Below are 25,455 nucleotides of genomic sequence, written 5' to 3' on the forward strand. Positions count from 1 at the left end.
GTTGTGCTCTCATCCACGCAACCACAAAAACTAGGTCTCAAAACACCTGGTTACAAAAAGTGACTTCCCACATATAAACCACGAAAACAGATCTAGAGGCAGCCAACTAAGTATCTCAGGCTTTCTGTGTTGCACCTGCGAAACGGGCCCTCGTGCAAAAGCAGCCAGATTGCACGAGGACGCGCGCTGCAGACCCGTGCGGCCAGTGGCTCCCCAAACACACAAACACTCTCCACCCGGGTCTGCACGCTAGCGCAGGGAGAACACAACGCCAAAAGGGCCACACGTGACTCGGCCTCTGCGGGGCGTTGGAGCGCCAGCACAGCTCTGCGCTTGCGCAAAAGCCGCACGGACGCGGGGGAACCTGCGCCCGCCAATACAAACGGGGCTTGCGCACGCGTACGGCCACGGGTTGGATCGCCGCGCGGGCCCTGACCGCACTGCGCAGGCGCAGTCCGTAAGGGCGCGAGCCGCGGGGGCTTCTGGGAAGCATAGTCCGGGGCCGCGCAGAGCACGCTGGGCCTCCCCGTCCGCCAGGGCGCGGGCTCGTCTCCTTGCCCGTCTCTCGGCCAGCTCGTCGCCACATCGGACAGATGGGGACCCGCGCGGCCAGGGCCTCCCTCGCCCTGCGTCGTGGGGGCGGCCTTCCACAGTCGCATCGCCCAGAGGCTTCTGAGAGTTACAGGCCGACAGGGCCGTGAGTGAAGCCGCCTCGAAGCACACCGGCCTGGGCGCGGCGTCTGGAGGCCGGCGGGGCGGCGAGCCGAGAGATGCTGTGGCCGGCACTTCACGGAGGGGCTTTGGCCCCGAGGCGCGCGCACGCGGGCCCCCGCCGGGTGAGGAGCGGGCGCTGGCGCGCGGCTTGGGTTCGCGTCGCGTGAGCGTGCTTGCGTGGCGTCACGCTGCGGGGCGGGGCCTCAGGCGGCGCGAGGTGATGGGCGGGCGGCGCTGGGGGGCGGGCCCCCGCTGGGGGAAGCCCTGGGGGCGGGGCCGCGCCTACGTGTTGCGCGTGTGAGGGGCGTGCCTGTGCGGGCTGGGGTCCCGGGGCGAGCGCGCAAGCGCGGGAGTTATTGCGCAGTTGTGTCGGTGGGCGCCACGGGGTAGCAGGTGAGGAGCTGGCGAGGGTGTGGGGGTGTCCGAGAGCGAGTTCCCCGGCGGTGGGCCTGGGTCCACGCCGGATTCCGCGACAGCGAGGATCGGTGGGTCCAGGGCCACAGGATGGTGCCACGGTGAGGGTCAGTGGGCGCGGGACCCCAGGATGGCGCGACGGCGAGGGTCGTTGGGCGCGGGACCCCAGGATGGCGCAACGGCGAGGGTCGGTGGGCCGGGTATAGCAGGATGGTGGGGCAGTGAGGGTCGGTGGACCCTGGGACCGCCAAATAGTGCGACATGCGACAGCGAGGGTCAGTGGGCGTGGGACCGCTGGTTGGCGCGATGGCGAGGATCGGTGGGCGCGGGACCGCTGGATGGCGCGACGGCTAGGGTCGGTGGGCGCGGGACCTCTGGATGGCGCGACGGCGAGGGTCGGTGGGCACGGGACCCCAGGATGGCGCGACGGCGAGGGTCGGTGGGCCGGGTATAGTGGATGGTGCGACATCGAGAGTCGGTGGGCCCGGGATCGCAGGATGGTGCGGCAGTGAGGGTCTGTGGGCCCGGGACCTCTGAATAGTGCGACATTGAGGGTCGGTGGGCACGGGACTGATGGATGGTAAGGTTGCAAGGGTCGGTGGACCGGGTATAGCGGATGGTGCGACATCGAGAGTCGGTGGGCCCGGGATCGCAGGATGGTGCGGCAGTGAGGGTCTGTGGGCCCGGGACCTCTGAATAGTGCGACATTGAGGGTCGGTGGGCACGGGACTGATGGATGGTAAGGTTGCAAGGGTCGGTGGACCGGGTATAGCGGATGGTGCGACATCGAGAGTCGGTGGGCCCGGGATCGCAGGATGGTGCGGCAGTGAGGGTCTGTGGGCCCGGGACCTCTGAATAGTGCGACATTGAGGGTCGGTGGGCGCGGGACTGATGGATGGTACGGTTGCAAGGGTCGGTGGACCGGGTATAGCGGATGGTGCGACATCGAGAGTCGGTGGGCCCAGGTTCGCAGGATGGTGTGACAGTGAGGGTCAGTGGACCCCGGACCGCTGGATGGTTCGACGTTGAGGATCGGTGGGCTCGGGATTGCGGGATAGTGCGACAGCTAGGGGCGGTGGGCCGGGTATTGCAGGATTCTGCAACAACGAGGGTCTGTGGGCGCGGATCATGGGATTCTGCCACAGCTTGGGACCTTGAGATGGTGCGACATCGAGGGTGATTGGGCCCGATACTGGGATTCTGCGACAATGAGGGGCTGTGGGACCTGGACCTCGGGATGATGGAACAATGCGGGGGGCGGTGGACCCTGCACCGCTGAATGATGCAATAGCAAGGGTTGGTGGGCCTTGGGCCTTGGACCGCTGGATGATGGGACAGCGTGGGGGTGGTGGGGCTTGCACCACTAGATGATGCAACAGTGTGGGGGCGGTGGGCCCTGCACTGCTGGATGATGCAATAGTGAGGATCTGTGGACCTTGGACCGCTGGATGACGGGACAGTACCGGGCCAGAGTGCGACCTGGACCACGGGATGCTGCAACATCGAGGGTTGGGGAGTACAGGGCCTAGGGATTCTGGGACAGCTTGTGGTGCAGGATGGTGTGATAGTGCAGGCACCTGGACCCTTGACTGCTGGATGGTGCAATAGCACGGGACTGTGGGCACACTGACCCTTGCTGTTTCACCTTCCCTCCAAGTCCCAGGCCCATAGAATTTTGCAACACTGCTGGGTGGTGAGTCTCCCTGCTTTTCTGTTGCTCCAGTGTGTGCATGTGACAATCTGATGTGGCCTTTTATTGGGCCTAGGAGACCAGGATGCAGATTGTCAGTGACTTTGCAAATATGTGACAATGTGACTGTTTCTGCCAGATCACACTTATAACTTTGGAATTGGAGTTCTTCCAGAGAATTGTGCACTTGTGCAGTTGTGTTGGGCTACACTTGGAAACTGAGGCAGGGGCCAGTGTTTTGGTGCTCTTTCCCTGCCCTTTGGAGTGACCCCACAGGCTAGCCTCAGCCATGAGCAACCAACCCTTCATCTCACCCCAGCATTTCTGAAATTCTGAATTACCACCTCCCCCTCCCTTTTTTTTCAGCATCGGGCCACTGACAAAGCAAAAGAAGTCCATTTTAGGGATTCCTGAATTGGAAGGAAACAATGGAAGGTTGTTGTACTTGTCTCCTGTAACTGCCGTAACAAGTTGCTAATGGACTCAAACTGCACATGTAAGCATTCAATGTTTACTAATTGATCTTAGCTTTACTTGTTGCTCTTACTTTTTACTACTGTTCTGTTTTACAGAGAAGAGTTAAAAACCCCAGCATTCTTCTGGGTGGCACCATTGAACGGAACAAGACTGACCAACAGATATACCCGGTATCTGTGTTTGACCATAAGTATGGTCTTGGTTTCTTTTATCTCCTCCCATCCCCAAGGAGGGACACGGAACATGTGTAGAGAAAAAACTTCTTATTTCTGTTTTCCAGGTTGAATCCTGCTGAATCCTTTTCACAGAAAATCATATAGAACTTTTTTGGACAAATCCAATGTCATTGGCACTATGGTACAAGGGTGGTATTCTTCAGAGGCACATGCTGATGTGTGTTAGGGATGAACTATTGTTGGGTCTGCAACTTATACTTTTAAGTGGTTCCTTTTTTTTTTTTTTTTTTTTTTTTTAAGGCCATGGAAAATGTTGACATTTGGTGAAGAGCAATTGTACAGTTCTTTGGATTTCAGGCTGATTTTCAGACTGACTTTCCCAATGGGGGAAATAGAGTTTATTCCTCTGCTCTTCTCTAGGGGACAAGGTTAGAGGACTGTGGCCAGCAGAACTGTTTCTCTGTGCTATGGTTTTAGCATAGAATGATTGAATGCTGCCTCTGGTTCAGCACCCAGTGTTGGGCAGAATCACTGGGTGTGTTCTCAGGCCTGGGAGCATAAAAAGGAAGTACCCTGTCTGGTGGCTAGGATAAGAGGTAGTCTTCAAGTTTAATTCCCGATACCGCACAAGCATGACAGTTGGTGCTCTGGAGAAGAGGAGCGGTGTTAGAATACAGACTCTATAACTGGAGGAGCTCTGTCCTTCATGAGCATAACATAAGGCATGCATGGTTCAACATTCTAGTAGCTGTGCTGAAACAGTAAAAAGAAGCAAATTCATCATTAAATTTCATTTTAATGACATATTTAATTTAATTCGGTATATCCAAAATATTACTATTTTAACCTATAACCAATAGAAAAAAAGTATGTGAAATATTTCATGTTCTTTTTCTATACTCTCTTTTTGAAGATAAGTCTGTGCTTATTTCATAAAATTGATCATTGGAAAAGTAGAGTGACATACCAGGTTGTTCTAAAAATACTTTAAAGCTTTGTGGTAACTGGATTATCAGTTTTTCAATTCAATTTTCTAATAGATTTTTATCTAGAGATTTTTGAATTTACTGCTCCTTGTTTCAGTGGCGAATTAATTGAAATTAGAATATAGTTAGTGTCTTGGCTGCGCTGACTTTATTTCCACTGCTCATCACTTGTGGCATGTACACTGGATGGCACAGGTGTTGCTCATTCAGCCAGAAACTCCTTTAGACTGGAGGGGGTCTTTGGTGTTTGGGTGTTGTTTTTCTGACTGTGGTATTAGAAGTTGAACCCAGGGTGCTGGGGAGATAGCTCAGTCGGTAGAGTGCTTGCCTTGTAAGCACAAGGCCCTGGGTTCAATCCCCAGCACCCAAAAAAAAAAAAGAAAAAGAAAAAGAAATTGAACCCAGGACCTCATGCAGGCCAGTCAAGTTCTACCGCTAAGCTACATCCTCAACCCAAGGAGGTGGCTTGCATCTCATCTGCATTCCTCCCACCCTAGTCCACACTGTCTGTTGTCCCCCACATTTCTGTATCACTAGCTAACCAACCTCTGCTTCATCACTTGCTTCCCCTAACCCCTAAACAAATTTATAGCCACCCCCCAACATTTTGTTAAATGTACGGTTAGATTTTTGTCACCTCTGCTCAGCCCCTCCCTTTTCCCCCAGAGTAGTGTCTTCTCACACTAGGAATCAAACTGCATTGCTCATTGCCTTCCTGATCCTCCCCTCCTGCCCTCCCACCTCATTGTGCTTCAGCAGGTGACCTCCTCTCTCCCTGTTTTCACCAATCCGTGCCTGCACTGTACCCCTGTCCAGAAGCTCTCCCACTGTGACCCTGTGGGTCACATCCTCCTGCATTCAGACCTCAGCTCACCCTCACCTCCTGGGAGAGGCTTACCCTGGCCACCGCATCATTCTCTACCCCCCCCTCCCCCATGCTAGCCCTCTTCTCTTCAAGCAGTGACCTTGGCTATCATTGTGCTCCATGTAGATTGCTTTTCCCTGTTGGAAGTACAGGGGCTATGGGAACAGATACTGTTTGTCCTGGTTTGTTGCTCTCCCCAGTGCCAGGGACAGTGCCCGGTACCCATAGATGCTCCATAAATGTGTGTTGAGTGGATGATGGAATACTAGCACATTGCTCATTTACTTCCTGATCAGGAGCCTGCCAGATCCTAACAGGGCACTGTTGGCTGTGACCTTCCCTGCCCTTGCCAGACCTTGGGGATAGGACAGATATGCTATAGACGCCTTGACTTCTGTGCACCACTTGTATGTGCACATGTGTGTGCATGTGTCCAGGTAAGGGTCCAGGGGACTTTGGGGCCACTCAGAAGGCCCACGTTACCCCATGACCTCTTTCCTCCCCAGCGCTGCCTTTCCAGCTCTCCACTTCTCTCTCAACTGGGACCCTGAAGAGTAGGGAAGGGATGCCTGCTGCGCGGCGGAAATCCAAATCCAAGGTGAATGGCAGTTTCTCTTTTCAGGAAGATTCCATCCTGTTTTGTAAGGTATAGCCGTTTGCTTTCCTTCCAGAGGTTTCCTGCTTATAGGAGACTCCTGGTTCCTGGTTTTCTCCCTGTGACATTGCAGCATGGGAAGTGAGAAGGACCTAGTGGTCCAGGAAGCTGCCCAGTGCCCTTGTCCCCCTTCCTCAGTATGCATATGACCACTCACCATTCAGCATCCTCAGGGGCCCTGCAGTTCTGGCACAATGCCCTCTCCTGAGGGAGGATGAGAACTGGTTTCTCTGGTTCCAGATGAGACCTGCTGAGGCAGAGGAGATTCAGCATGTGCTTCATGTTCATCCCGTTTCTCCTTGAAAAATCCACATTAACGTGGAGCAGAGTTCCCAGCTAAGATCCAAGTCTGAGAGGAACCTGTGGGTGCACTGGAGGCAGGGCCATGCAGCACCCGCCTCCTGTGGTCAACACACCACTGGACAGAGGAGCAGTCTTGAGAATGAGTTTTGCAAGTGCAGTTTTCCATAACAAACACGCTTCCCTCCGTGTTGGGGACATTCATTCTTTCCTGCTGTCGCAACAAATTCAAACTCACCCCCTCAAGACAGCATGCACCTCTTACTATGCAGTCCAGTGGGTCAGGGTCTAGGCACAGCATGGCTTAGCTGGGTCTAATGCTCGGGTCTCCCAGGACCGAAATCAAGGTGTCTGTTGGCTGTATTCTGATTTGAGGTTCTGGTCCTCTTCCAGGGTAACTGGTTACTAGGAGAATTCAGTTCCATCTCATGATTTCCACTTGGCCCCCTTTTTTCATCTTCAAACCAGCAACAACCAATAGCCAAACTAGTCTCCCTGTGTTAAGTGGTTTGTATACCTGCAAGGAACTTTTTGCTACACATAATTTATTCATATGCTGTTTAACAGAGCTTGAATGGGGATCCACTGCCAGGTCCTCCTCTGTTTATGTCAGCTACCTTGCCTCTGTGGGCCTCAGATCCTTCATCCACACAGTTACTGTGGTCTTGGCAGCAGGGCCTTATCAGTGGTTAGCTTGAGGGCTAGTGAGTCAGGGTAGTTAGGAACTTAAAGATGCCTTTCTTCGTAAATGCCCAGCAGATCTGAGTTGCTCTGCTGTTTATGCAACATAATATTTTTTGGTTTATTTGGGATTTTTTTCATACCAGGGATGAACCCAAGGGCTCTACTTCCAGTCCTTTTTATTTTTTATTTTGAGACAGGGTGTTGTTGAATTTGCCAGGCTGACCTTGGACCTGTGATTCTCCTGCCTTAGCCTCTGGGGTCACAGGTGTGTGCCATGGCCCCTGGCATCTGCAACATACTCTTTAAAAGCAGCTGTATCATATTGAACTACATCTTATTTAATTTTTGTAAAACCCTTGCCTGCTTTGGCCTCAGAACCCTGAATGCTCCCTGCATGATTCCTGGTACCGTGTGTTTTCTGTGTTGGGATGAAGCCACCATCTTCTCCAGCTATGTAGAAGCACAAGTTTATGGTGAATGGACATGTGATTTTTCATTTCAGGCACCAGTGACTTTTGGGGACTTGGCCATCTACTTCTCCCAGGAGGAGTGGGAATGGCTAAGCCCCATTCAGAAGGATTTGTATGAAGATGTCATGTTGGAAAACTACAGGAACCTGGTCTCACTGGGTAAGATTCTTCGCCATGATCTAGAGCAAGCCTGTTAAGGGACATTTACGGTTAGGGTTTAGTTAGAGAAATGGATGCCAATCCAGTTGTAGTGTTTATTTGTTTGTGTTTTTTTGTTTTCTTTAAAATTTTTAACAGCTTTATTGTTGTATCATTCATTTACGATACAGTTCATCCACATAAAATACGTAATTCAGTGTTTTTAATGTTTTAACAGAATGGTACAGCCATTACAATCAATCAAATTAATTAATTACTTTGTTGGTACTGGGATTGAGCCAGTGGGCACTTAATCCCTGAGCTGAGTCCCCTGAATTTTTTTTGTTGTTGTTTTGAGACAGGGTCTTGCTAATTTGCTTAAGGCCTCACTCAGTTGCTGAAGCTAGTATTGAACTTCAGTCCTCCTTTCTCAGCTTCCTGAGCTGCTGGGATTACAGGCATATGCCACTGTGCCAGCCATGCAGTGAATTATAGAATGTTTTCATTGCCCTCTAAAGACTACCTGTGCCCATTAGGGTCACTCTTCTTTCCCTGTTCATTTGTCTTCCCAGGTTAGATAACTGCTACTCTTCCTCCTCTTTGAGCTTGCCAGTTCTGGGGGTTGCACACAAATGGAACCTTAAGTGTGCAGCACTTAGCATAGTGTTCTTGAAGTCCATCTGTATTACAGCATGTCAGAACTCCATTTCTGCTCATTGCTACATAGGGTTTCATTGTGTGGATGGGCCATGTCTTATTTGTTCACTCATGAGCCTCATGGGTGTTTGGATTATTTCCACCTTGCTGTGAAAACATTCATGTGCTGTGAATGTTGATATGCACGTTTTGTGTGGATGTATGTTTTCATTTCTTCTGTGTAGATACTTAATGAGCGGAGTTGCTGGGTCATGTGAAATTCTGTATGCAATTTTTTGAGGATACCCTAGTTGTTTTGGGAGAATTTACTATAAGGAATTGATAGGTTGTGTTAGAAGCTGAATAGTGACCACCATTGTCACACAGAGATAGTAACTGTAGGATACAGCCACTGTCCCTGAGGCCAGGAGATCACAGGAGAGAGTTTGAGACTTTTTTTTAGGACTTAAAGGAAGGGGCCTAGAACATGGGTTCAGATTCTGAGGAGGGAGGGGTGCACTGCCTGGTTGGTTTGTACTTCTGGGGAAGCCAGAGGAGGCTGATTCTGGGAGTGCAGGGACAGAAAGAAACCAGAGATCAAAATCAGCAGAGCCCCTTTAGTAGATGCTGAGTGGAAGGGAAAGAGTGAATCACAGAGTCCCGCCCCAGTGTGACAAAGCAGAGTACAGAAGGGTGGAGCTTGGGAACTGAGAGATGGTAGCCTACTAACCCATCTCCCAGCAGCTGACTCCATTGTTGAGGAAGAGAATTTGGTTTTGTGGAGTTAGAAAGGAACAGCTCTACTGGCTGTAACTGAGTTTGCATCTTCCTGGTATAAGATTTTAAAAACCAAACTCTGTGTCACTCACCACTCAGCACAGAACAGTCCTACACCACATGTGTATCGGTTTCTCACCACACACCAAGCAGTTCTCCAATACCTGACTGACAGTCCAGCTCTGACACTACTTGGAAATTTCATCAAACCACAGGTTAGGGGCTTCATCTCAGACTGCCCCTGCTTGACAAGTCCAGGCCTCTGAAATTTCTGACTGACCCACCTGTAAATTTGGAGTTCCCATGAGTCCCCTCCTTAGATTCTGTCCTAGAACTCAGGAAAGCATGTGACTGAGGTCTTACCCATTTAATATCAAAGATATGTAAGGATGCAGATGAAGAGCCTGGTGAAGGGCTGCATGGGGCAAGGTGAGGGGAGGGTGTGGAGTTTCTGCGCCCCCTCTAGGTGTGCCACCCTGTACAGTGCAGCAACAGGAGACTCTCCCAACCTGTATTTGGGCTTGTGGAGCCTTCATTATGTAGTCCTGATTGATGGCATCATCCACCATCAGTGATCTCTCTCTAGCGCCTGGGCCCTCCCCAGAGTTTTGGGGTGAGGTGAAAGGCCCAACCCTCTGATCACATGCTTGGATTTTCTGGCCCATGCCAAGGCTCCCAGGAATATCTGGCCACCAGTTATCTCATTAGCATACAAAAGACAACACTTGCAGTGTTGAGGAGGTGTATACCAGGAAATGGATAAATATCATATATTTCTCTGTCTTAAATTTTTTTTTCTTAGTTGTACGTGGACATAATACCTTTATTTATTTACATGTGCTGAGGATTGAACCCAGTGCCTCACACCTAGGCAAGTGCTCTACCACCAAGCTACAACCTCAGGCCTCAAATATATATTTCTTACAAGTCACAGTATCACAGTGCCCATTCTCCAGCTGCCCTCCACGTCCTGTATGTCCTGTTGGGCTGGTAGACCCTTGACCTATTGATGCAGGGCTTGGCTCTGACTCTGGTGCTGACAGTGTGGTCACTTCCCATGTTTATCCTGTGTGCAGGTCTTTCCTCTCGGAGGCCAAATGTCATCGCCTTACTGGAGAAAGGGAAAGCACCATGGATGGTGGAGCCACCGAGAAGACACAGGGGCCCAGGTGAGTGACCGAGGATAAAGCCTACTTCTTCCCATTCAAGCTCCTAGGATAATACCAGATGCTGGTGGTTCATAACAAGAACTCACATCTCACAGTCGAAGCTGGGAAGTTCATGATTAAGGCACTGGTGGGTAGTGCCGGGGGAAGGCCTGCTTTCTGGTCATGGACAGCTCCTTCCTCTGGAGCTCGAGGTGGGAGGAAGCTCTGCTTCCTCTTTAAGCAGGGCTCCACTCATGACCTGATTACCTCTCAGAGGGGCCACCTCCAGATGCTATTCCTTTGGGAGAGAGGATTGCAATAGGTGAATGTGGGGCAGACTGACATTCATTCTGCTGTTGTGTAAGAGGCATTCTGCACGAGAGCCAGGCGATCGTGAGGGGCAAGCTCTTGAAGTTCCTGAGAGGCCCCACTACATATTCCACACCCAAACCTGTGCAGAGAAGCCAGCCTAGACTCCTCCTTGGCCCAGTTGTGAGTCTTTTGATTTGTCTGTCTTCATTCATTGCATTTTTCCTTGGACATGGGATACCTGGGCTGGGAGTAGGGATCAGCAGTGTGGTGTAAGCCAGGAGAAGAGGCCACAAACTGAGGCATCCGGCTTTGGAAACTTTGGGTTCTAAGCCAGATACGGCAGCACAGGGAAAACAGTGGGGCCTGTGTTTTGACAAAAGAGAAGAAATGTTCTTCACCAAAATACTGTTACATACTGTGTATGTTTAAATTACATAAAGTTTAGAAAAAGGAAAAGATAAAAAATAGCTACATGTGTTTATCAGTAACTATACTTATTTCTTGAAATTGTCATTGTTATTATAAAATTGATTTTTCTACTCTTCACAATTTTTTTTATGGTCAAAATGTTCTATTAATAGTCTGTTGTATTCCATTTTCCATTTATATTCCAATTTCCCATTAATGTCAACATGTGTGGATGTGCACGCTTTTGTCTTTTTGCTATAGGATTGAGTCTCAGGAATGGGATTGCTGGATTAAAGGGTAGGACCTCTTTTCAGACTAAATAATTCCGAATTTCTTTACAGATTTGTCAGCTTGTTAGCCCCCAATAGTAACTCTGGGCACTAACTCTAGTAACTTTTCTTGTGGACAATGTTGCCTATGTGTTGTCAGTCATAAGTTTGTTGCTTGTGACTCCACAATAAGCTAATTCCTGAAAGTTGTGCTTCATTTCCACTGAACCTTGCCCTATTAACCTGTTCCTTTGCCGATTTTGCTTTGTAGTCTCTCGCTGTAATAGATCACAGTCATTGGTCTAACAGAAAAAGACCAAATCAGCACCATGGACAGAAATGAGGCACAGTGTCAGTTTGATTTTCATACTCACTAGTACTGGATATTGTCATTAAAAACTTTTCTCTTAGCTTATTGAAAACTTACTGTGTGCATGTTCTATGCAAAGGCCTGTAGTCCCCACAATATTTATGGCTACCTCTGCATTCCTGTGTGACAGATGAGGATTTGAATCTTCAGTTGACTAATTTGTCCAGGGTCTCTCGTCCAGCAGACACTGGGGCAAGGATTGGAGCCCTGGCAGTGTGTTTTTTGACCCCTTGTAGATCCGCTGAATGTCCACACTCTTCTACTACATAGACCATACTGTTTTTCCTGTGTACTTGCTGGCATTTGTTTTCTGATTTTACTTTTATACTCTCTTGTAAATTTGCTCCTCATGAACTTTCAATTTCTTATAGTGACTTTACGGTTCTTGTAAAGAATGTCAGCTTATATAGGGAGCTTATTTATAAAAAGCATTGACCATTTTATTTTATTATTTTTTTAGAGCTTTATGGTTCTACACAGCTGAGTTCATCCGATTGGCTCATACATCATCATGGAAGTCTATTTCAGTTCATGACACAGCCCTTCTCCCTCCCCCTTCTCCCTCCTCTGTTCTACTAGACTTCCTTTCACTTCTCTTTTAATTTGTATGTGATTGGTTTTTTTATGTAATCTTATTCTGTCCCAATTTCCTTTAGTTTACTCCTACTTTGACATGAGAGGAAACATTTGACCTTTGAGTTTCTGGGTGTGGATAATTTCATTTAGTATTCTAGTCTACCTTTCCATCCATTTACCAGCAAATGCCATAATTTCATTTTTTTACAAAGTTTTTGTACTTGTGTATGGATAGAATGCCTTTATTTTATTTGTTTATTTTCATATGGTGCTAAGGATCAAACCCAGTGCCTCACACATGCTAGGCAAATGCTCTGCCACTGAGCCACAGCCCCAGCCCTCATTATTTTTAATAGCTGAGTAGAACTCCATTGTGTTTATATTGGTGTGTGTGTGTATCAAAATTTCTTAATCCATTCATCTATTGATGGGCATCTGGGTTGATTTCATAATTTAACTCTTGTGAATTGTGCTGCTATAATGATGTGGCTGTGTCTCTTGAGTATGCTCATTTTAGATATTTTAGGGAAATACCAAGGAGTGGGATAGCTTGGTCGAATGGTTGTTCCATCCTTAGTTTTTTAAGGAATCTCCAAACTGCTTTCCAATGTGGTTGCATTAGTCAACAGTCTCACCAACAACGTACAAGTGTTTCTTTGTCCCCACAACTTCTCCAGCACTTACTGTTTATAGTCTTGATCATTGCCATTCTGACTGGAGTGAGTTGAAATCTTACTATAGTTTTTTTTTTTTTTTTTTGGGGGGGTGCTGGGGATCGAACCCAGGGCCTTGTGCTTACAAGGCAAGCACTCTACCAACTGAGCTATCTCCCCAGCCCCCTTACTATAGTTTTGATTCGCATTTCCTCGATTGATAGAGATGACGAACATTTCTTCATAAATTTACTAACCTTTTGTGTTTCTTCTATTGAGAACTTTGTTTGGATCTTTTGACTATTTATTGGGTTGTCTGGGGGTTTTTGGTGTTGTTTTTTGAGTTCTTTGTGTATTTTGGATATTAATCTCCTATCAGAGGAGTAGCTGACCATAATTTTCTCCCATTCTGCAGGCTCTCTCATCACGCTGTTAATCATATCCTTAGCTGTGCAGAAGATTTTCAGCTTAATGGCATCCCACTTACTGATTGTTGGTTTTATTTCTTGTGCTTTGGGTGTCTTGTTAAAGAAATCTGTGACAGCATCTATATGATGGGGGTAGACCAGTGTTTTCTTCTAGCAGTTGTAAGGTTTCCAGTTTAATTCCTAAGTCTTTGGTCCATTTTGATTTTAATTTTGTGCAGGGTGAAAGATAGCTGTTCAGTTTTCCCAACACCATTTAATAAAAAGGCTGTCTTTTCTCCATGATATATTTTTAGCACCTTTTCACATATCAGACAGCTATAGGTTTGTGGGTTTGTCTGTGTCTTCTCATCTATTCCACTGATATTCATATCAATTTTAGTGCTAGTACTATACTATTTTTGTTATTACAGCTCTGTAATATAATTTGAGATCACAGATTGTGGTGCCTTCTTCACTTTTCTTGCTTAATACTGCTTTGGATATTCTGGGTCTCTTATTCTCCCAAATGAATTTAAGAATTTTTTTTCCTAATTTTGTGAGGAATGTCATTAGTATTTTGATGAGGATTGCATTGAATCTGTATATTGCTTTTGGTAGTATGGCCATTTTGGCAATATTCTGCTTATCCAAAAACATGGTATGTCTTTTCATCTTCTAAGGTCTTTAGTTTCTTTCTTCAGTGTTCTATAATTTTCATTTTCATTGTAGAGCTCTTTTATCTTCTTGGTTAGATTAATTCCCAAGTGGTGGTTTTTGTGGGGAGATCTTGTAGATATAGTTTCGTATCACCAGCAAATAGAGATAGTTTGATTTCTTTTTTCCTATTTGTATCCCTTTCATTTCCTTTCCTTGCCTGATTTCTCTGGCTAAGGTTTTAAGAACTGTATTGAATAGGAGTGATGAGAGGGACAGCCTTGTCTTGTTCTAGAATTTAGTGTAAATGCTTTTAGTTTTTTTCCATTTGGTATGATATTGGCATTGGGTTTGTCATAAATGGCCTTTATGATGTTGAGGTAAGTTTCTTCAATCCCTAACTTCTCCAGCATTTTTAACATGAATGGTGTTGGATTTTTATCAAAGGGCTTTTCTGCAGCTGTTGAGTTGATCATGTGGTTTTTGTTCTTAATCCTATTTCAGTGATAAATCACACTTATTGATTTGTAGATGTTGAACCAACCTTGTATCCCTGGAATGAAACCCACTTGATCATGGCGTATTATTTTCTCAGTGTGTTTTTTGTTTTTTAAATATTTTCTGATATATGTTTTTAGTTGTTGATGGACCTTTATTTTTATTCATTTATTTATACGCGATGTTGAGAATCAAACCCAGTACCTCACACATGCTAGGCCAGCGCTCTACCTTTGTGCTACAACCCCAGCCCTCATCAGGGATATTGGTCTGTAGTTTTCTTCCCTTGATGTGTCTTTGTCTGGTTTTGGTATTAGGGTTATACTAGCTTCATAAAAAGCATTTGGAATATTCCCTGTCCTTCAGTTTTGTGCAATAATTTGAGAAAGATTGGTGTTAGTTCTTCCATAAAGGTCTGGTAGAACCCTGCTGAGAGTCCATCAGGTCCAAGACTTTTCTTTTCTGGAAGTCTTTTAATTGCTGTTTCAATTTAATTACTTGATATTTTTTCTGTTTAGAATTTCTATATTTTTATGGTTCAGTTTGGGGCAGGTCATGTGTGTTTAGACATTTGTCCATGTCTTCCAGATTTTCTTTCCAGTTTATAGGAGTATAAATTTTCAAAATAGCATCTGATAATCCTCTGTATTTCAGAGGGGTCTGTGGTGATATTTCCTTTTTCATCTCTGATCTGTCTTCTAAGAGCCAACTCTTTATTGTATTTATCCTGTATGTTTTCTTATTCTCAGTTTCGTTGATTTCAGCTCTGATCGTAACTACTTTCTGTCTTCTACTGGTTTGTGGGTTAGTTCTTTCTCTGAGGCCTTGAGGTGGAGCATCAGCTTATTTATTTGGGATCTCTAATTTTTTATTGTAGGCTGAGAAGGTAAATTCAGCTGTTTTTGGGGGGAATATTCTGTAGATGTCCTTTAGGTTCCTTTAATTTATAGTGCTGTTAAGGTTGGAGATATCTTTGTTGATTTTGTTGTTGTTGTTTTGATGACCTGTCTTGGTGATAAGGTATTGAAATCCCCTGATGTTATTGTGTTATGGTCTATGTGGGACTTAATGTCATGGAGTAATTTTTCAATGTAATTGGGTGCATTGACATTTGGGGCATAAATGTTTACTATGATTATATCTTGTTGAATTGTTTCCTTTACTAGGATGGAATGGCCTTCTTTGTCTCTTCTAATTAGTTTCTGTTTGTTATGTACTTTGTCAGATATGAAAATAACTACTCCTGCTTTTTATCTTGAACCATGTGCCTAGAATATTTTTTGCCATCTTTTTATATTCAGCTTGTGGGTGTCTGCCTGTAAGATGAGTCTCTTGTAAACAGCATATAGTTGGATTTTGTTTTTTTCATCCATTTTGCTAATCTGTGTCTTTTCATTGGTGGGTTGAGACCATTAACATTCAGCGTTAGTATGGATGTGTGTTTGTGGTTTCCTGCCATTTTGAAGTGTTTTGCTGTATTTTATACTGTCTCGATTGTCATTTAGTGGTTTGTTCTTCTGTTGCACTTCTTCTGTGAACTTTGGGAATCATTTTTTCATTCCTCTGTGTGAAGTTTATCTTTGAATATTCTTTGTAGTGCTGGTTTGGGGCTCTTGAATTCTTTTAGTTTATTCTTGTTGTTGTTGTGGAATGATTTTCATTTCCCCCTTGAATTTGACACTGAATTTTGCGGGTATAGTAACCTTGGCGCTGGCATTTGTTTTCTTTTAGAGATTGGAATATCTCGTTCCAGGCCCTCCATGATTATAGGATAGAAGCAGAGAAATCAGAAGTGGGTCTTATTGGTTTGCCTCCAAATGCGACCTGATATTTTGCCCTTGAGCTTGAATATTCTTTCCTTGTTTTATTTTCTTTTTCTTTCTTTTTTTTTAGTTAACTTGCTCATTTATTGATTGGGGTTTTTTGAATTGTTCTGAATTTTTTAATTTTTTTATTCTAATTAATTATATATGACAGTAGAAAAATTTTGACACATTGTACACAAATGGAGCACACCTTCTTTCATTGGCTAAACATGGTGCAGAGTCACATGGATAGTGTAATCATACATGTATATATCTTTCTTGTTTTCTATTTTAGGGAGTTTGATTGTATGTCTCAGCAAGCTTCTCATTTGGCCGGGTCTGTTTGCGGTCCTGTGAGCCTCCTGTGTGTGGTTGTTTATCTCATTTCTGATATGGGAGTTTTCTGTAATTATCTCATTGAAAATGTCTTTATGCCTTTAGTTTGTAGCTCCATGTTCTGTGGTATCCCAGTGATTTTCAGTTTTGTTCTCCTAAAGTTGTCTCAGAGTTGTTTTTGTATGTTCTGATCATGTGGTGTAATTTTTTTCCTTTTTTGAATTCTTTGTACTCAAGATCATATACGCTGTCTTCAGTGCCTAAAGTTCTGCCTTCAAGGGCTGAGGTTCTATTTTCTACACCGTCTACTGTGTAAGTGATGCCTTCAAGTGAGTTTGTAATTTGATTGCTTTTTGTCTTTAATTTCTAGGAGTCCAGGTTGGTTTCTTTTCTATTTTTATTTCTTTATCAAATGTTCCTATATGATTGCTGTCTTAAGTCCTTCCTAAGATCTTCTTTTTTTTTTTTTTTTTTTTTTTTTTTAGTATATATATATATTTTTAGATGTTGATAGACCTTTACTTTATTCATTTATTTATATGTGGTGCTGAGAATCAAACCCAGTGCCTCACACATGCTAGGCAAGCGCTCTACCACCGAGCCACAATCCCAGCCCCAGATCTTCTTTTAATTCATTGAACATTTTGATAATTAGTTTTTAATAATCTTTCTCAGGGTTTTTGCCTATCTCACTATCAGTGGGATCCTTTGTTGGGGGATTGTGAATTTTAAGGGGAGATTTGTTTGTCTGATTTCTCATGTTTTCAAAAGTCTTGGTCTTGTGCATCAATTTAAGTGAATTCCTCTACCTCTTTTGTGCATGTCCTTTTATGTGTAGTTATCTTATCTGTTCTGGGACTTATCTGTTTTTGATGTATGATGCCAAGGGGTGGGATTTGAGGTCCATCTCTGGTGTTCCTCCTTGGGTTTTTGTTCTTGGTTTGGGGCTTTAATCTCCTTGCTTCTGTGAGTTGATACATGTCAGTGAATGTTTAGTTTAGCAGCAGAGTCTCTAACCTGTGCACTTTTAATGTCCTCCACTAACTCACAGAATGGGGCAAAATAAACAATAGTAAACTGTTGGAAATGACAGACGGTAAACAGTGTTAAATACTCAGATCCTATTATGATTCTTAAACATTAATTGCCACCAATGAACAGGATCAGTGGGTTCAGCAATTGTCAGCAATGAAAATACCACGGACTAGCTATGGCTTTAAAGCAAATAGCAGGTGTCGACTCTTTCACCCATTGCAGCAGTGATGGTATCAGCATTAATGGTGGGGCTGGGTCCATATAAACCATGTAGTTCTGAATAATATAAGAATATAGTCAGTTGGGGGAGAGGAAATGTGTTAGGAAGTTAGAGGAGATGTTGCAGTTTCAGAAAACGAACAGAGAAGATGCAGAAGAGCAGTGGCAGGGTATTTGTGGAGTGGAGAGAGTCAAGTCATGCTATTGGGAGAGAGGGAGAAAGGACACCAGGATTTGCCACGGGTCTGGGTTGCAGCTCAGTGGTGGAGCACTTCCTCACGTGTGTGAAGCATGGGGTTGGATCCTCATCACCACATGGAAATAAATGAAGGTATTGTGTCCATCTACAACTAAAAATATCTCTTTAAAAAATTGGCCAATAGCAGAAGATAAGATGATAAGAGAAATGGGGATAGGAAAACAGTACAAGATCAAAGTAAGGTATTCAGCCCATTCAACCCTCACCCTCACAAGGAAATCTAGAAAATGGTGACCACACTTAACAAATGCTGAATATGAGAGAAAACAAAACACAGAACTGTGTGTATATGTGTATCTGGGTGTAGGTTGAAGGGACCTTCTCCACTGACATGGTCAGAGTGTTTGACCAACCTGGGTGGGCACTGCCCATGTCCTGTCTTACCAGTTTTCTTGAGTGAAGTGGGACAGAACAGGGGTGGGGCATACCCTGTGCTGTCAGGGTCGCACTCTGAGCTCCCTGCCAACCAGGAGTGAAGCTGTGTGATGTGAAGCTCGGTCCCCTCTGCACTGCGCTGCCGTGGTTCAGGCAACAGAGTCTTGTGCTTGGGACCCTGGGGCCTGATCCCTGCAGGCCCAGGCACCTTGCCTGTGGCCCTTCAGGTCTGGTGGGCTGGGTGAAAGGTGCCTTCCTTGGAGAGGCTGGGTTGACCTGCCCCAAGGGGTCACTGTCATTTGGACTCGGCACCCGAGTTGCCCTCTGCCTTTGCTGCTCACTGGGCAGGTGCTGGGCAGGTGTCGAGTGCTGTTCCTACTCTCCAAGCCTGCCAATGTGGGGGGCCTGGTGTCCTGCAGCCACCGGATACACTGAGTGTGCTGGCCAGGGACTCACTCTGGTTCCCACAAGTTCAGGCAACGCTTTTGGTCTCTGCTTCCTCTGCACCAGGACACCCTGGCGCTTTGCTTGACCCACTCTCTTTGCATCGGTAGGCAGGCAGGTAGGCTCCTGGTCGCAGCCTGGGCGCTTTCCTCTTTTCTTTATTGTATCCGACTTGAGTACCCAAGTGCTCTGAGGGTCCAGTATTAAATCCTGGTGGAAACCATCTTTCAGCCACCTCAGCGCAGCTGTATACCCACTACCTGGGTCTCATGCCCAGAGCAGCCTGGAAAGCATCCTCCTGTCATTTAAGCATTGCATGTCACATTTTGGTTCAGATATTTCCCTTTCTGTCTTATGGCTGATTTTACTTCCTCTTGTTTTTCTGTTTGGTTACATGGAAGTGTGGATGATGGTATAGGCATTCACCTTGTTTTTTCTGCTATAAGTAGTTTGAAATTCCTCTATATTTTTGGAATATATCCCATATTACTTTAGTATGTTTTTAGTGGTTTTATATTTTCACATTGACCTAATGAGGTAGGATTAATTCTAATATGAGCTGTTTTTTTTTTTTTTTTTTTTTAAATGAGCTGTGGTTTAAGGGGCTTCCAGACAGAAAGCAGAGAGATGATCCAAGGTAATGTTAGTATCCACACAAAAAAATGAGATCCCGAATAAGGAGAGGAAGACAGCAGGATGTGGGGCAGCATGGACGCTAGGATAAGTCCTGAGTTTCCGCTTGACTGAGGCTCCTAGCCTTGCTGACAAGGTGTCCTTGGCCTATCCTCTTTGATTCCCCATTTGCCTGCTTATTTTATGGTATATCTCCTAAAGTGCTACAGCCACAGGTCCACAGAACTCTTTTTCAGAAGCTTTTGAGGAGATTGTGCTTCACATTTCAAAATTGTTCCAATTTGAGAAAGGTGAGCAGTTCATGTGTTTTGCACTGCATAACACACCCAGCAGGGTCTGAAGCAGCATCCCAAAAGCAAACACATCAGTCTTTCTATAAAAGATGCATGCTAATCTTCCTATGATCAATGAAGGCTGTGAATGGCCTTGTACTTTGGGGGGTTTTTCCTCCAAATATCCAAACATTTGCAAAAAATATGCAAGCTTTTGTTTTCAGATTTTGAATCCTGGGGCGACACGAAGGTGAGTGTAGCATGTGTCAGGAGTTTGGAGTGTGTCCAGTGCTCATGGAGACCCTGTGAGGGGTCCGTGTGCGCATTTGAGAGGCACGACAGTGGTGGGTGCAGGGTTCCTCACAGCGGGTAGTTAGACAACGACAGGCTCTTCAGCCAGTTTCAGTCCCATGTAACCCATGACTGTGCACTGGGAATACAGCCCGAGCCACGTATTTGATCAGTGCTACTATCTACATTAAGATAACTTCACAAACAGCCAAAATTATTTTTAGTTAAACCACAGTATATTCAAAATACTGCAATGTCTAGTCACTACTTTTACAACAAGATTTCTTATATGCCCGTTTTGTACTGTCTTCACAATCTGGAGTGTATTTCACACAGCACATCCCACATCAGACTAGCCACGTGACATGGTGCTCAGTGGATCCACGTGCCTTGTGGCTACTGTATTGGACTGCACAGTTCCAAAGCCTGTGTTGTGTTCATTGTTCCATATAATTTCAGATTTATAATCAGTCTTGCATACAAATAGTCATTTTAAATTATCTGGATTTTTGTGTCCTACTCAGGTTCATCTATTTTTCCAGAAGCAGTTCTTTTTTCTTTTTTTTTTTTTCTTTTTTTTTTTTGCAATGCTGGGGATTGAACCCAGGGCCTTGTGCTTGCAAGGCAAGCACTATACCAACTGAGCTATATCCCCAGCTCATCAGTTCATTTTTATTTAGTCTAATCTGTTACCTTTTTTCCTTGGATTCCCTACTTCTCTTGAGTTCATAGTTTTCACCCTTGAAAATCTAAATACTGAATCCTAATTGCTAGTAGGTTTGTATTCTTTAAATATTTGATTTCTACATTTTGGGGGGCTTACAACTCTACAGAAGTATAATTTACATCATAAGATTCAGATATTTTAAAGAACATAATTCAGTGATTTTTTTTTTTTTTTTTTTTTTGCGGTACTGGGGATGGAACTCAGGGCCTTGTGCTTGCAAGGCAAGCACTCTACCAGCTGAGCTATCTCCCCAGCCCTCAGTGATTTTTTAAAAAATATGTTTTCCACATTGTGTAACCATTACCACATTTCCACAAATTGTGTAACCATCACCACAATTCAGTTTTAGAATATTTTCATCATCCCAGTAAGATCCCTTATGTCAAGTTACAGATAATCCTGATTCACACCTCCAGACCCAGGCAACTACTGATCTTGTCTCTGTAGATTTGCCTTTTATGGACATTTCATATAATAAAACTACATTTATCTAATGACAATCTGTGGGGTTGAATGTACTATATGGTAAAACTTTATTCTTTAAATAAAATTTCAATTTATTTACTTTCACATTGCAAACTCTCCTGAAATATTAACTTGTTTCTTTAAAATTCTTTGTATGATAATTCAAACCGTAGAAGACACTAAAAAGTTACTGTTCTGGTTATCATTGTTCTTATGATGAGTAATGATAATAACTGCATGCATATTGTACTAGCTTCATTTTTCAAGCACAGGAAAACAAACAATTAATTTCTTGGTATCTTTCAGACTCCAGGTCTAAGTGTGAGACCAAGAAATTACCACCAAATCAATGCAACAAATCCGGGCAAAGCAGCTGTCAGAAACCGCTTTCTACAAAACAAAAGGTTCCCACAGGGAACAGGGGCTACAGCAAAAATTCATTCCTAAGCAAACCCAGGAAAGGTAATTCACGGAAGAAATCTTTAAAATGCAATTACTGTGGTAAAACCTTTAGTCGAAGCGTCTCTCTCAAACTTCATCAGAACTCACATACTGGAGAGAGGCCTTATGAATGCGGTAATTGTAGAAAAGCTTTCAGACAGATCTCATCTCTCATTCTTCATCAAAGAGTTCACAGTAGAGAGAAAAGCCATGAGTGTGATAAGTGTGGGGAAAGTTTCATTAAAAAAATAGCCTTTATTCTTCATAGAAAAATCCATAATGGAAAGGAAACCTCTAAGTATGGGAAGGCTTTGAGTTCATGCCCATCTCTCAGTGTACATCACAACATCCAAATTGTTGAGAGAGTCTACCAGTGCAGAAAATGTAGGAAAGCCTTTAGTCGGAAGTCATCCCTTTTAGTTCATAAGAGGATTCACAGTAGAAAGAAAATACATAAATGCAGTAGATGTGGGAGAGGCTTCAAAAAGAAACCAGCCCTTGTTATACATGAAAAAATGCATCTTGGAGAGAAACCCCATAAAAGTGTAAAGGCCTTAAGTCAGAGTGTGCTGCGGAGAAGTCGTGACTTAGAGAATGCCTTTAAGTGCAGAAAGTGTGGGAAATCCTTCAGTAGGATTTCACCCCTTCTGCTTCATCAGAGAATTCACACTTCAGGGAAGCCCTACAAATGTGATAAATGTGAGAAGGACTTTAGGCGCCTTTCAACCCTTATTCTGCATCGAAGGGTTCATAATGGAAAGAAGCTGTATAGATGCAACAAATGTGAGAAGGTCTGTAATCGTCATTCATCCCTTCTTCAGCATCAGAAAATGCATAAACGGAAGAAGAAGCTCTTTGAGTGTAAGGAATGCGGAAAGATGTTTTCTGGAACCGCAAACCTTAAAATACATCAGAACATTCACTCTGAAGAGAAACCTTTCAAGTGCAATAAATGTAGTAAAGTTTTCGGCCGCCAGTCATTTCTTATTGAGCATCAGAGGATTCATACTGGAGAAAAACCCTATCAGTGTGAGGAATGTGGGAAAGCATTCAGTCACCGAATATCCCTTACTCGACACAAGAGAATTCATACCGAAGATAGACCCTACGAATGTGATCAGTGTGGGAAGGCCTTCAGCCAGAGTGCACATCTTGCCCAGCACGAAAGAATTCACACCGGAGAGAAGCCGTATACATGCCAGACCTGTGGGAAGGCCTTTAGTCAGCGCACGTCCCTTATCCTTCATGAGAGAAGTCATACCGGAGAGAAACCCTACGAGTGTAATGAGTGTGGGAAAGCCTTCAGCAGTGGCTCAGATCTCATTCGACACCAGAGAAGTCATTCTTCTGAGAAACCCTATGAATGTAGTAAGTGTGGGAAGGCGTATAGTCGCAGCTCGTCCCTGATTCGACACCAGAGCACACATTCTGAAGAAAAGGCCTAATGTTTTACTCTAAAAGCTAAGGATGAGGTTGTCAAAGAAGCAGTCAGAGGAATGGGGGAAATGTGCAGATATCCTTAGGATGGGGTTGTATCCTGGTAAATTCATCAGAGGTTGAAAATACAGTAAACAGCACACTTAAACCTAACATCATAGCTTTGCCAACAGTACAGTGTAGAGTACCGATCATCTACCCTCACGATGGCATGGCTGACAGAGCTGTGCCCACTGCTGCCACCGCATCAAAAGAGAGCATCATGTGCTTGTTGCTGGCCTAGGAAAAGATCGCATTTGAAGTACAGTTGCTACAGAACATATGCTTCTGCACCATCGTAAAGCCAAAAGCTCACAGACTAAACCTTTGTGTATTGAGATATGTCTGTATTTATCTCTAATATGAATTTCATATATATGGGACAATTTGATGATGTGTCCCGTTTTGAAAGCCAAAGAACAGAAGTCACTGGTGACTTTTGACCTGTGGATTTGAATAAACTGAAGCAAGCTCAGGAAATTAGATTAGTCTTTGAGAATGAAGGCTATTTTTCTTTTGATATTTTACTTCTAGTGTAGTTTTGAAGATACTTCACTGGCACATACAACAAAATGGAATTGTGAAGTCTGTTTTTGTAGATGGGGCAATGAGTCCCATTTGAGTTCACATGAAGGTAGAGTTTGAGTCTGTTCCTCAGAACCAAAACTATCACATAAAAGGAACTTCCTGGCAAAACAGGATGCTGCTTTCACCTGACAGTCTTTAAGTGGATAAAGATAGCACTCCTAATGAGGTGCAGCAGTAGTCTTCACCATACTATCTTCAAGGACATGAGGATGTGGTGTGAAAATTTAATATGGCCAAGATAGACTAATGGGAAGGAACCAGGAGCTACTGACAAGATGAGGAACTTCAGAGCAGGGAGATTTTTTTTTTTATTTGAAAATAAATTGTTTATATTTATATGAGTAAACTTTGGTATTTTCATGTAACACTGGTATGTAATGGAACTTGTGAAATATGTTACAGACTAAATATGTGTCACCCCAAAACTCACATGCTGAAGCCCTAACCCTCCATGTGTGGCATTTGGAAATGGGACATCTGGGGGACATGTAGCATTAGATGAGGGCAAAAGTCTTCATGATGAGTCACTGCCCTTCTAAGAAGAGAGGCCAGAGAGCTTACTCTCTGCACCATGCAAGAACACAGGAGGGCAACTCCTGCAAACAAAGAAAAGAACCCTCCGCGGAAGCTGGCCAGGCAGACGTCGTGATCTCAGGCTTCCAACCTCTAGAACTGTGAGAAGTTAATTTCTGCTGTTTAAGTCCTCCAGTCTGCTGTGTGTTGTTATGTCAGCCCACGTAGACTAAGACACGGGAAGCCCTGGGTGGGCTCTTCCATTTCAGCTGTTTACCTGTTTCCAGTGTGTGTAAAACAAGTCAGAAATAAAGTCACAGTTCTGTTTTATGGTTAGATTGTGTAGTCAGACTCTTCTGTGTGTTTTCCTTCTGCAAAAATCTTTTATGAACACCTTGTCTTGTTGATACAACTTTGTGGGATGTGTGTCACATGGGTCAGGTTATTCTGACTTGGACAAGTGAAGAAAATCACCCAGAATTGTGAGGGTGCACATGTGTGCAGGATGATAGAACAACTGGCTTCTGTTTAAATTCGTCCTTTTTCAGAGTTGTAGAGGAAGCATTAAAAGCAAATCTCTGGGCTGGGGCGATAGCTCAGTTGGTAGAGTGCCTGCCTCGCAAGCATAAGGCCCTGGGTTCAAGCCCCAGCACTGCAAAAAAAAAAAAAAAAAAAAAAAATCTACTTAGAAAATGGGTGAGTAAATGGCTTGCGGGAGGCTGTGGGGAGCATCTTTTCTCCTGCTTCTGCTCATGTGTCCCTCCTCTCCACCTTGTCTTTTCTCCCAGTCTGCCTTACAAGTGGTCCCAGATGAAGTGTCCCTAGAGTGGGGAGGAGCAAGAGGATGACCTGCCTGCAGGCACTGACTTCAGCCTCAATGCCTGTTGACCTTCGTGCTCTTCCTGATGTTTCTGGAGTGCACTGGGGTGGAGTATGTTCACTCAGAGCCTGACTTGCAATGGGCTATGAGCACTGCTTATTGTTGCTGCCTTATGTCTGACCCTGTCAGAAGTCCCCACTTCATCTTGTCATCACTTCAGCCTTAGAGGCATCTCTGAGGGCCCCACCAGGCAAAGTAACTTAAGGCCTACCTGTGCTCCCACTAAAGGAGCTCAGTTATTTTCTCAAGGATCAAAACCATCACTTAATTCTTTAGTAGTGAACCTAAGTTTTAGAAGTACATCCAACTTCAAGAAAATCAAGATTTGTTTTTCTTTTCATCCTGAAAACTAAATCCTGACAAAATTTGTTTTATCACTTGCCTGGTTGTAGGAGAGGCAGTTTTGATAGTACTTTGAT

General features: G+C 44.6%; 1 protein-coding gene and 1 non-coding gene across 7 annotated transcripts; one reads left to right on the top strand and one right to left on the bottom strand.

Moving 5' to 3' along the window:
• Positions 1-509: 509 nt before the first annotated feature.
• Positions 510-24,492, top strand: Znf667 (zinc finger protein 667). 6 transcript variants are annotated; one of them, XM_047528330.1, is made up of 6 exons: positions 510-836; positions 3,185-3,314; positions 5,829-5,920; positions 7,464-7,590; positions 10,059-10,151; positions 21,445-24,492. In XM_047528330.1, exons 2-6 carry the CDS (start codon positions 3,296-3,298, stop codon positions 23,022-23,024), a joined length of 1,911 nt encoding a protein of 636 aa, XP_047384286.1. In that variant the 5' UTR covers positions 510-836; positions 3,185-3,295; the 3' UTR covers positions 23,025-24,492. The 6 variants fall into 6 exon arrangements, with proteins under 6 accessions (XP_047384286.1, XP_047384287.1, XP_047384289.1 ...); XM_047528331.1 differs by lacking the exon at positions 510-836 and adding an exon at positions 987-1,107; XM_047528333.1 differs by lacking the exon at positions 510-836 and adding an exon at positions 3,391-3,652 and having other exon boundaries at positions 3,182-3,314.
• On the bottom strand, positions 12,824-12,898 carry Trnat-ugu (transfer RNA threonine (anticodon UGU)). The gene has a single exon. It is a non-coding gene; the product is annotated as a tRNA-Thr (tRNA).
• Positions 24,493-25,455: the final 963 nt, after the last annotated feature.

Source organism: Sciurus carolinensis, chromosome 16 (assembly GCF_902686445.1).
Source record: "Sciurus carolinensis chromosome 16, mSciCar1.2, whole genome shotgun sequence".
NCBI lineage: Eukaryota > Metazoa > Chordata > Mammalia > Rodentia > Sciuridae > Sciurus > Sciurus carolinensis.

Coding starts and splice junctions, on each gene's coding strand:
- Znf667 (XM_047528330.1), top strand. Junction 5,921..7,463: donor GGCGGAAATCCAAATCCAAG/GTGAATGGCAGT, acceptor TTTTCATTTCAG/GCACCAGTGACTTTTGGGGA. Junction 10,152..21,444: donor GAGAAGACACAGGGGCCCAG/GTGAGTGACCGA, acceptor GGTATCTTTCAG/ACTCCAGGTCTAAGTGTGAG.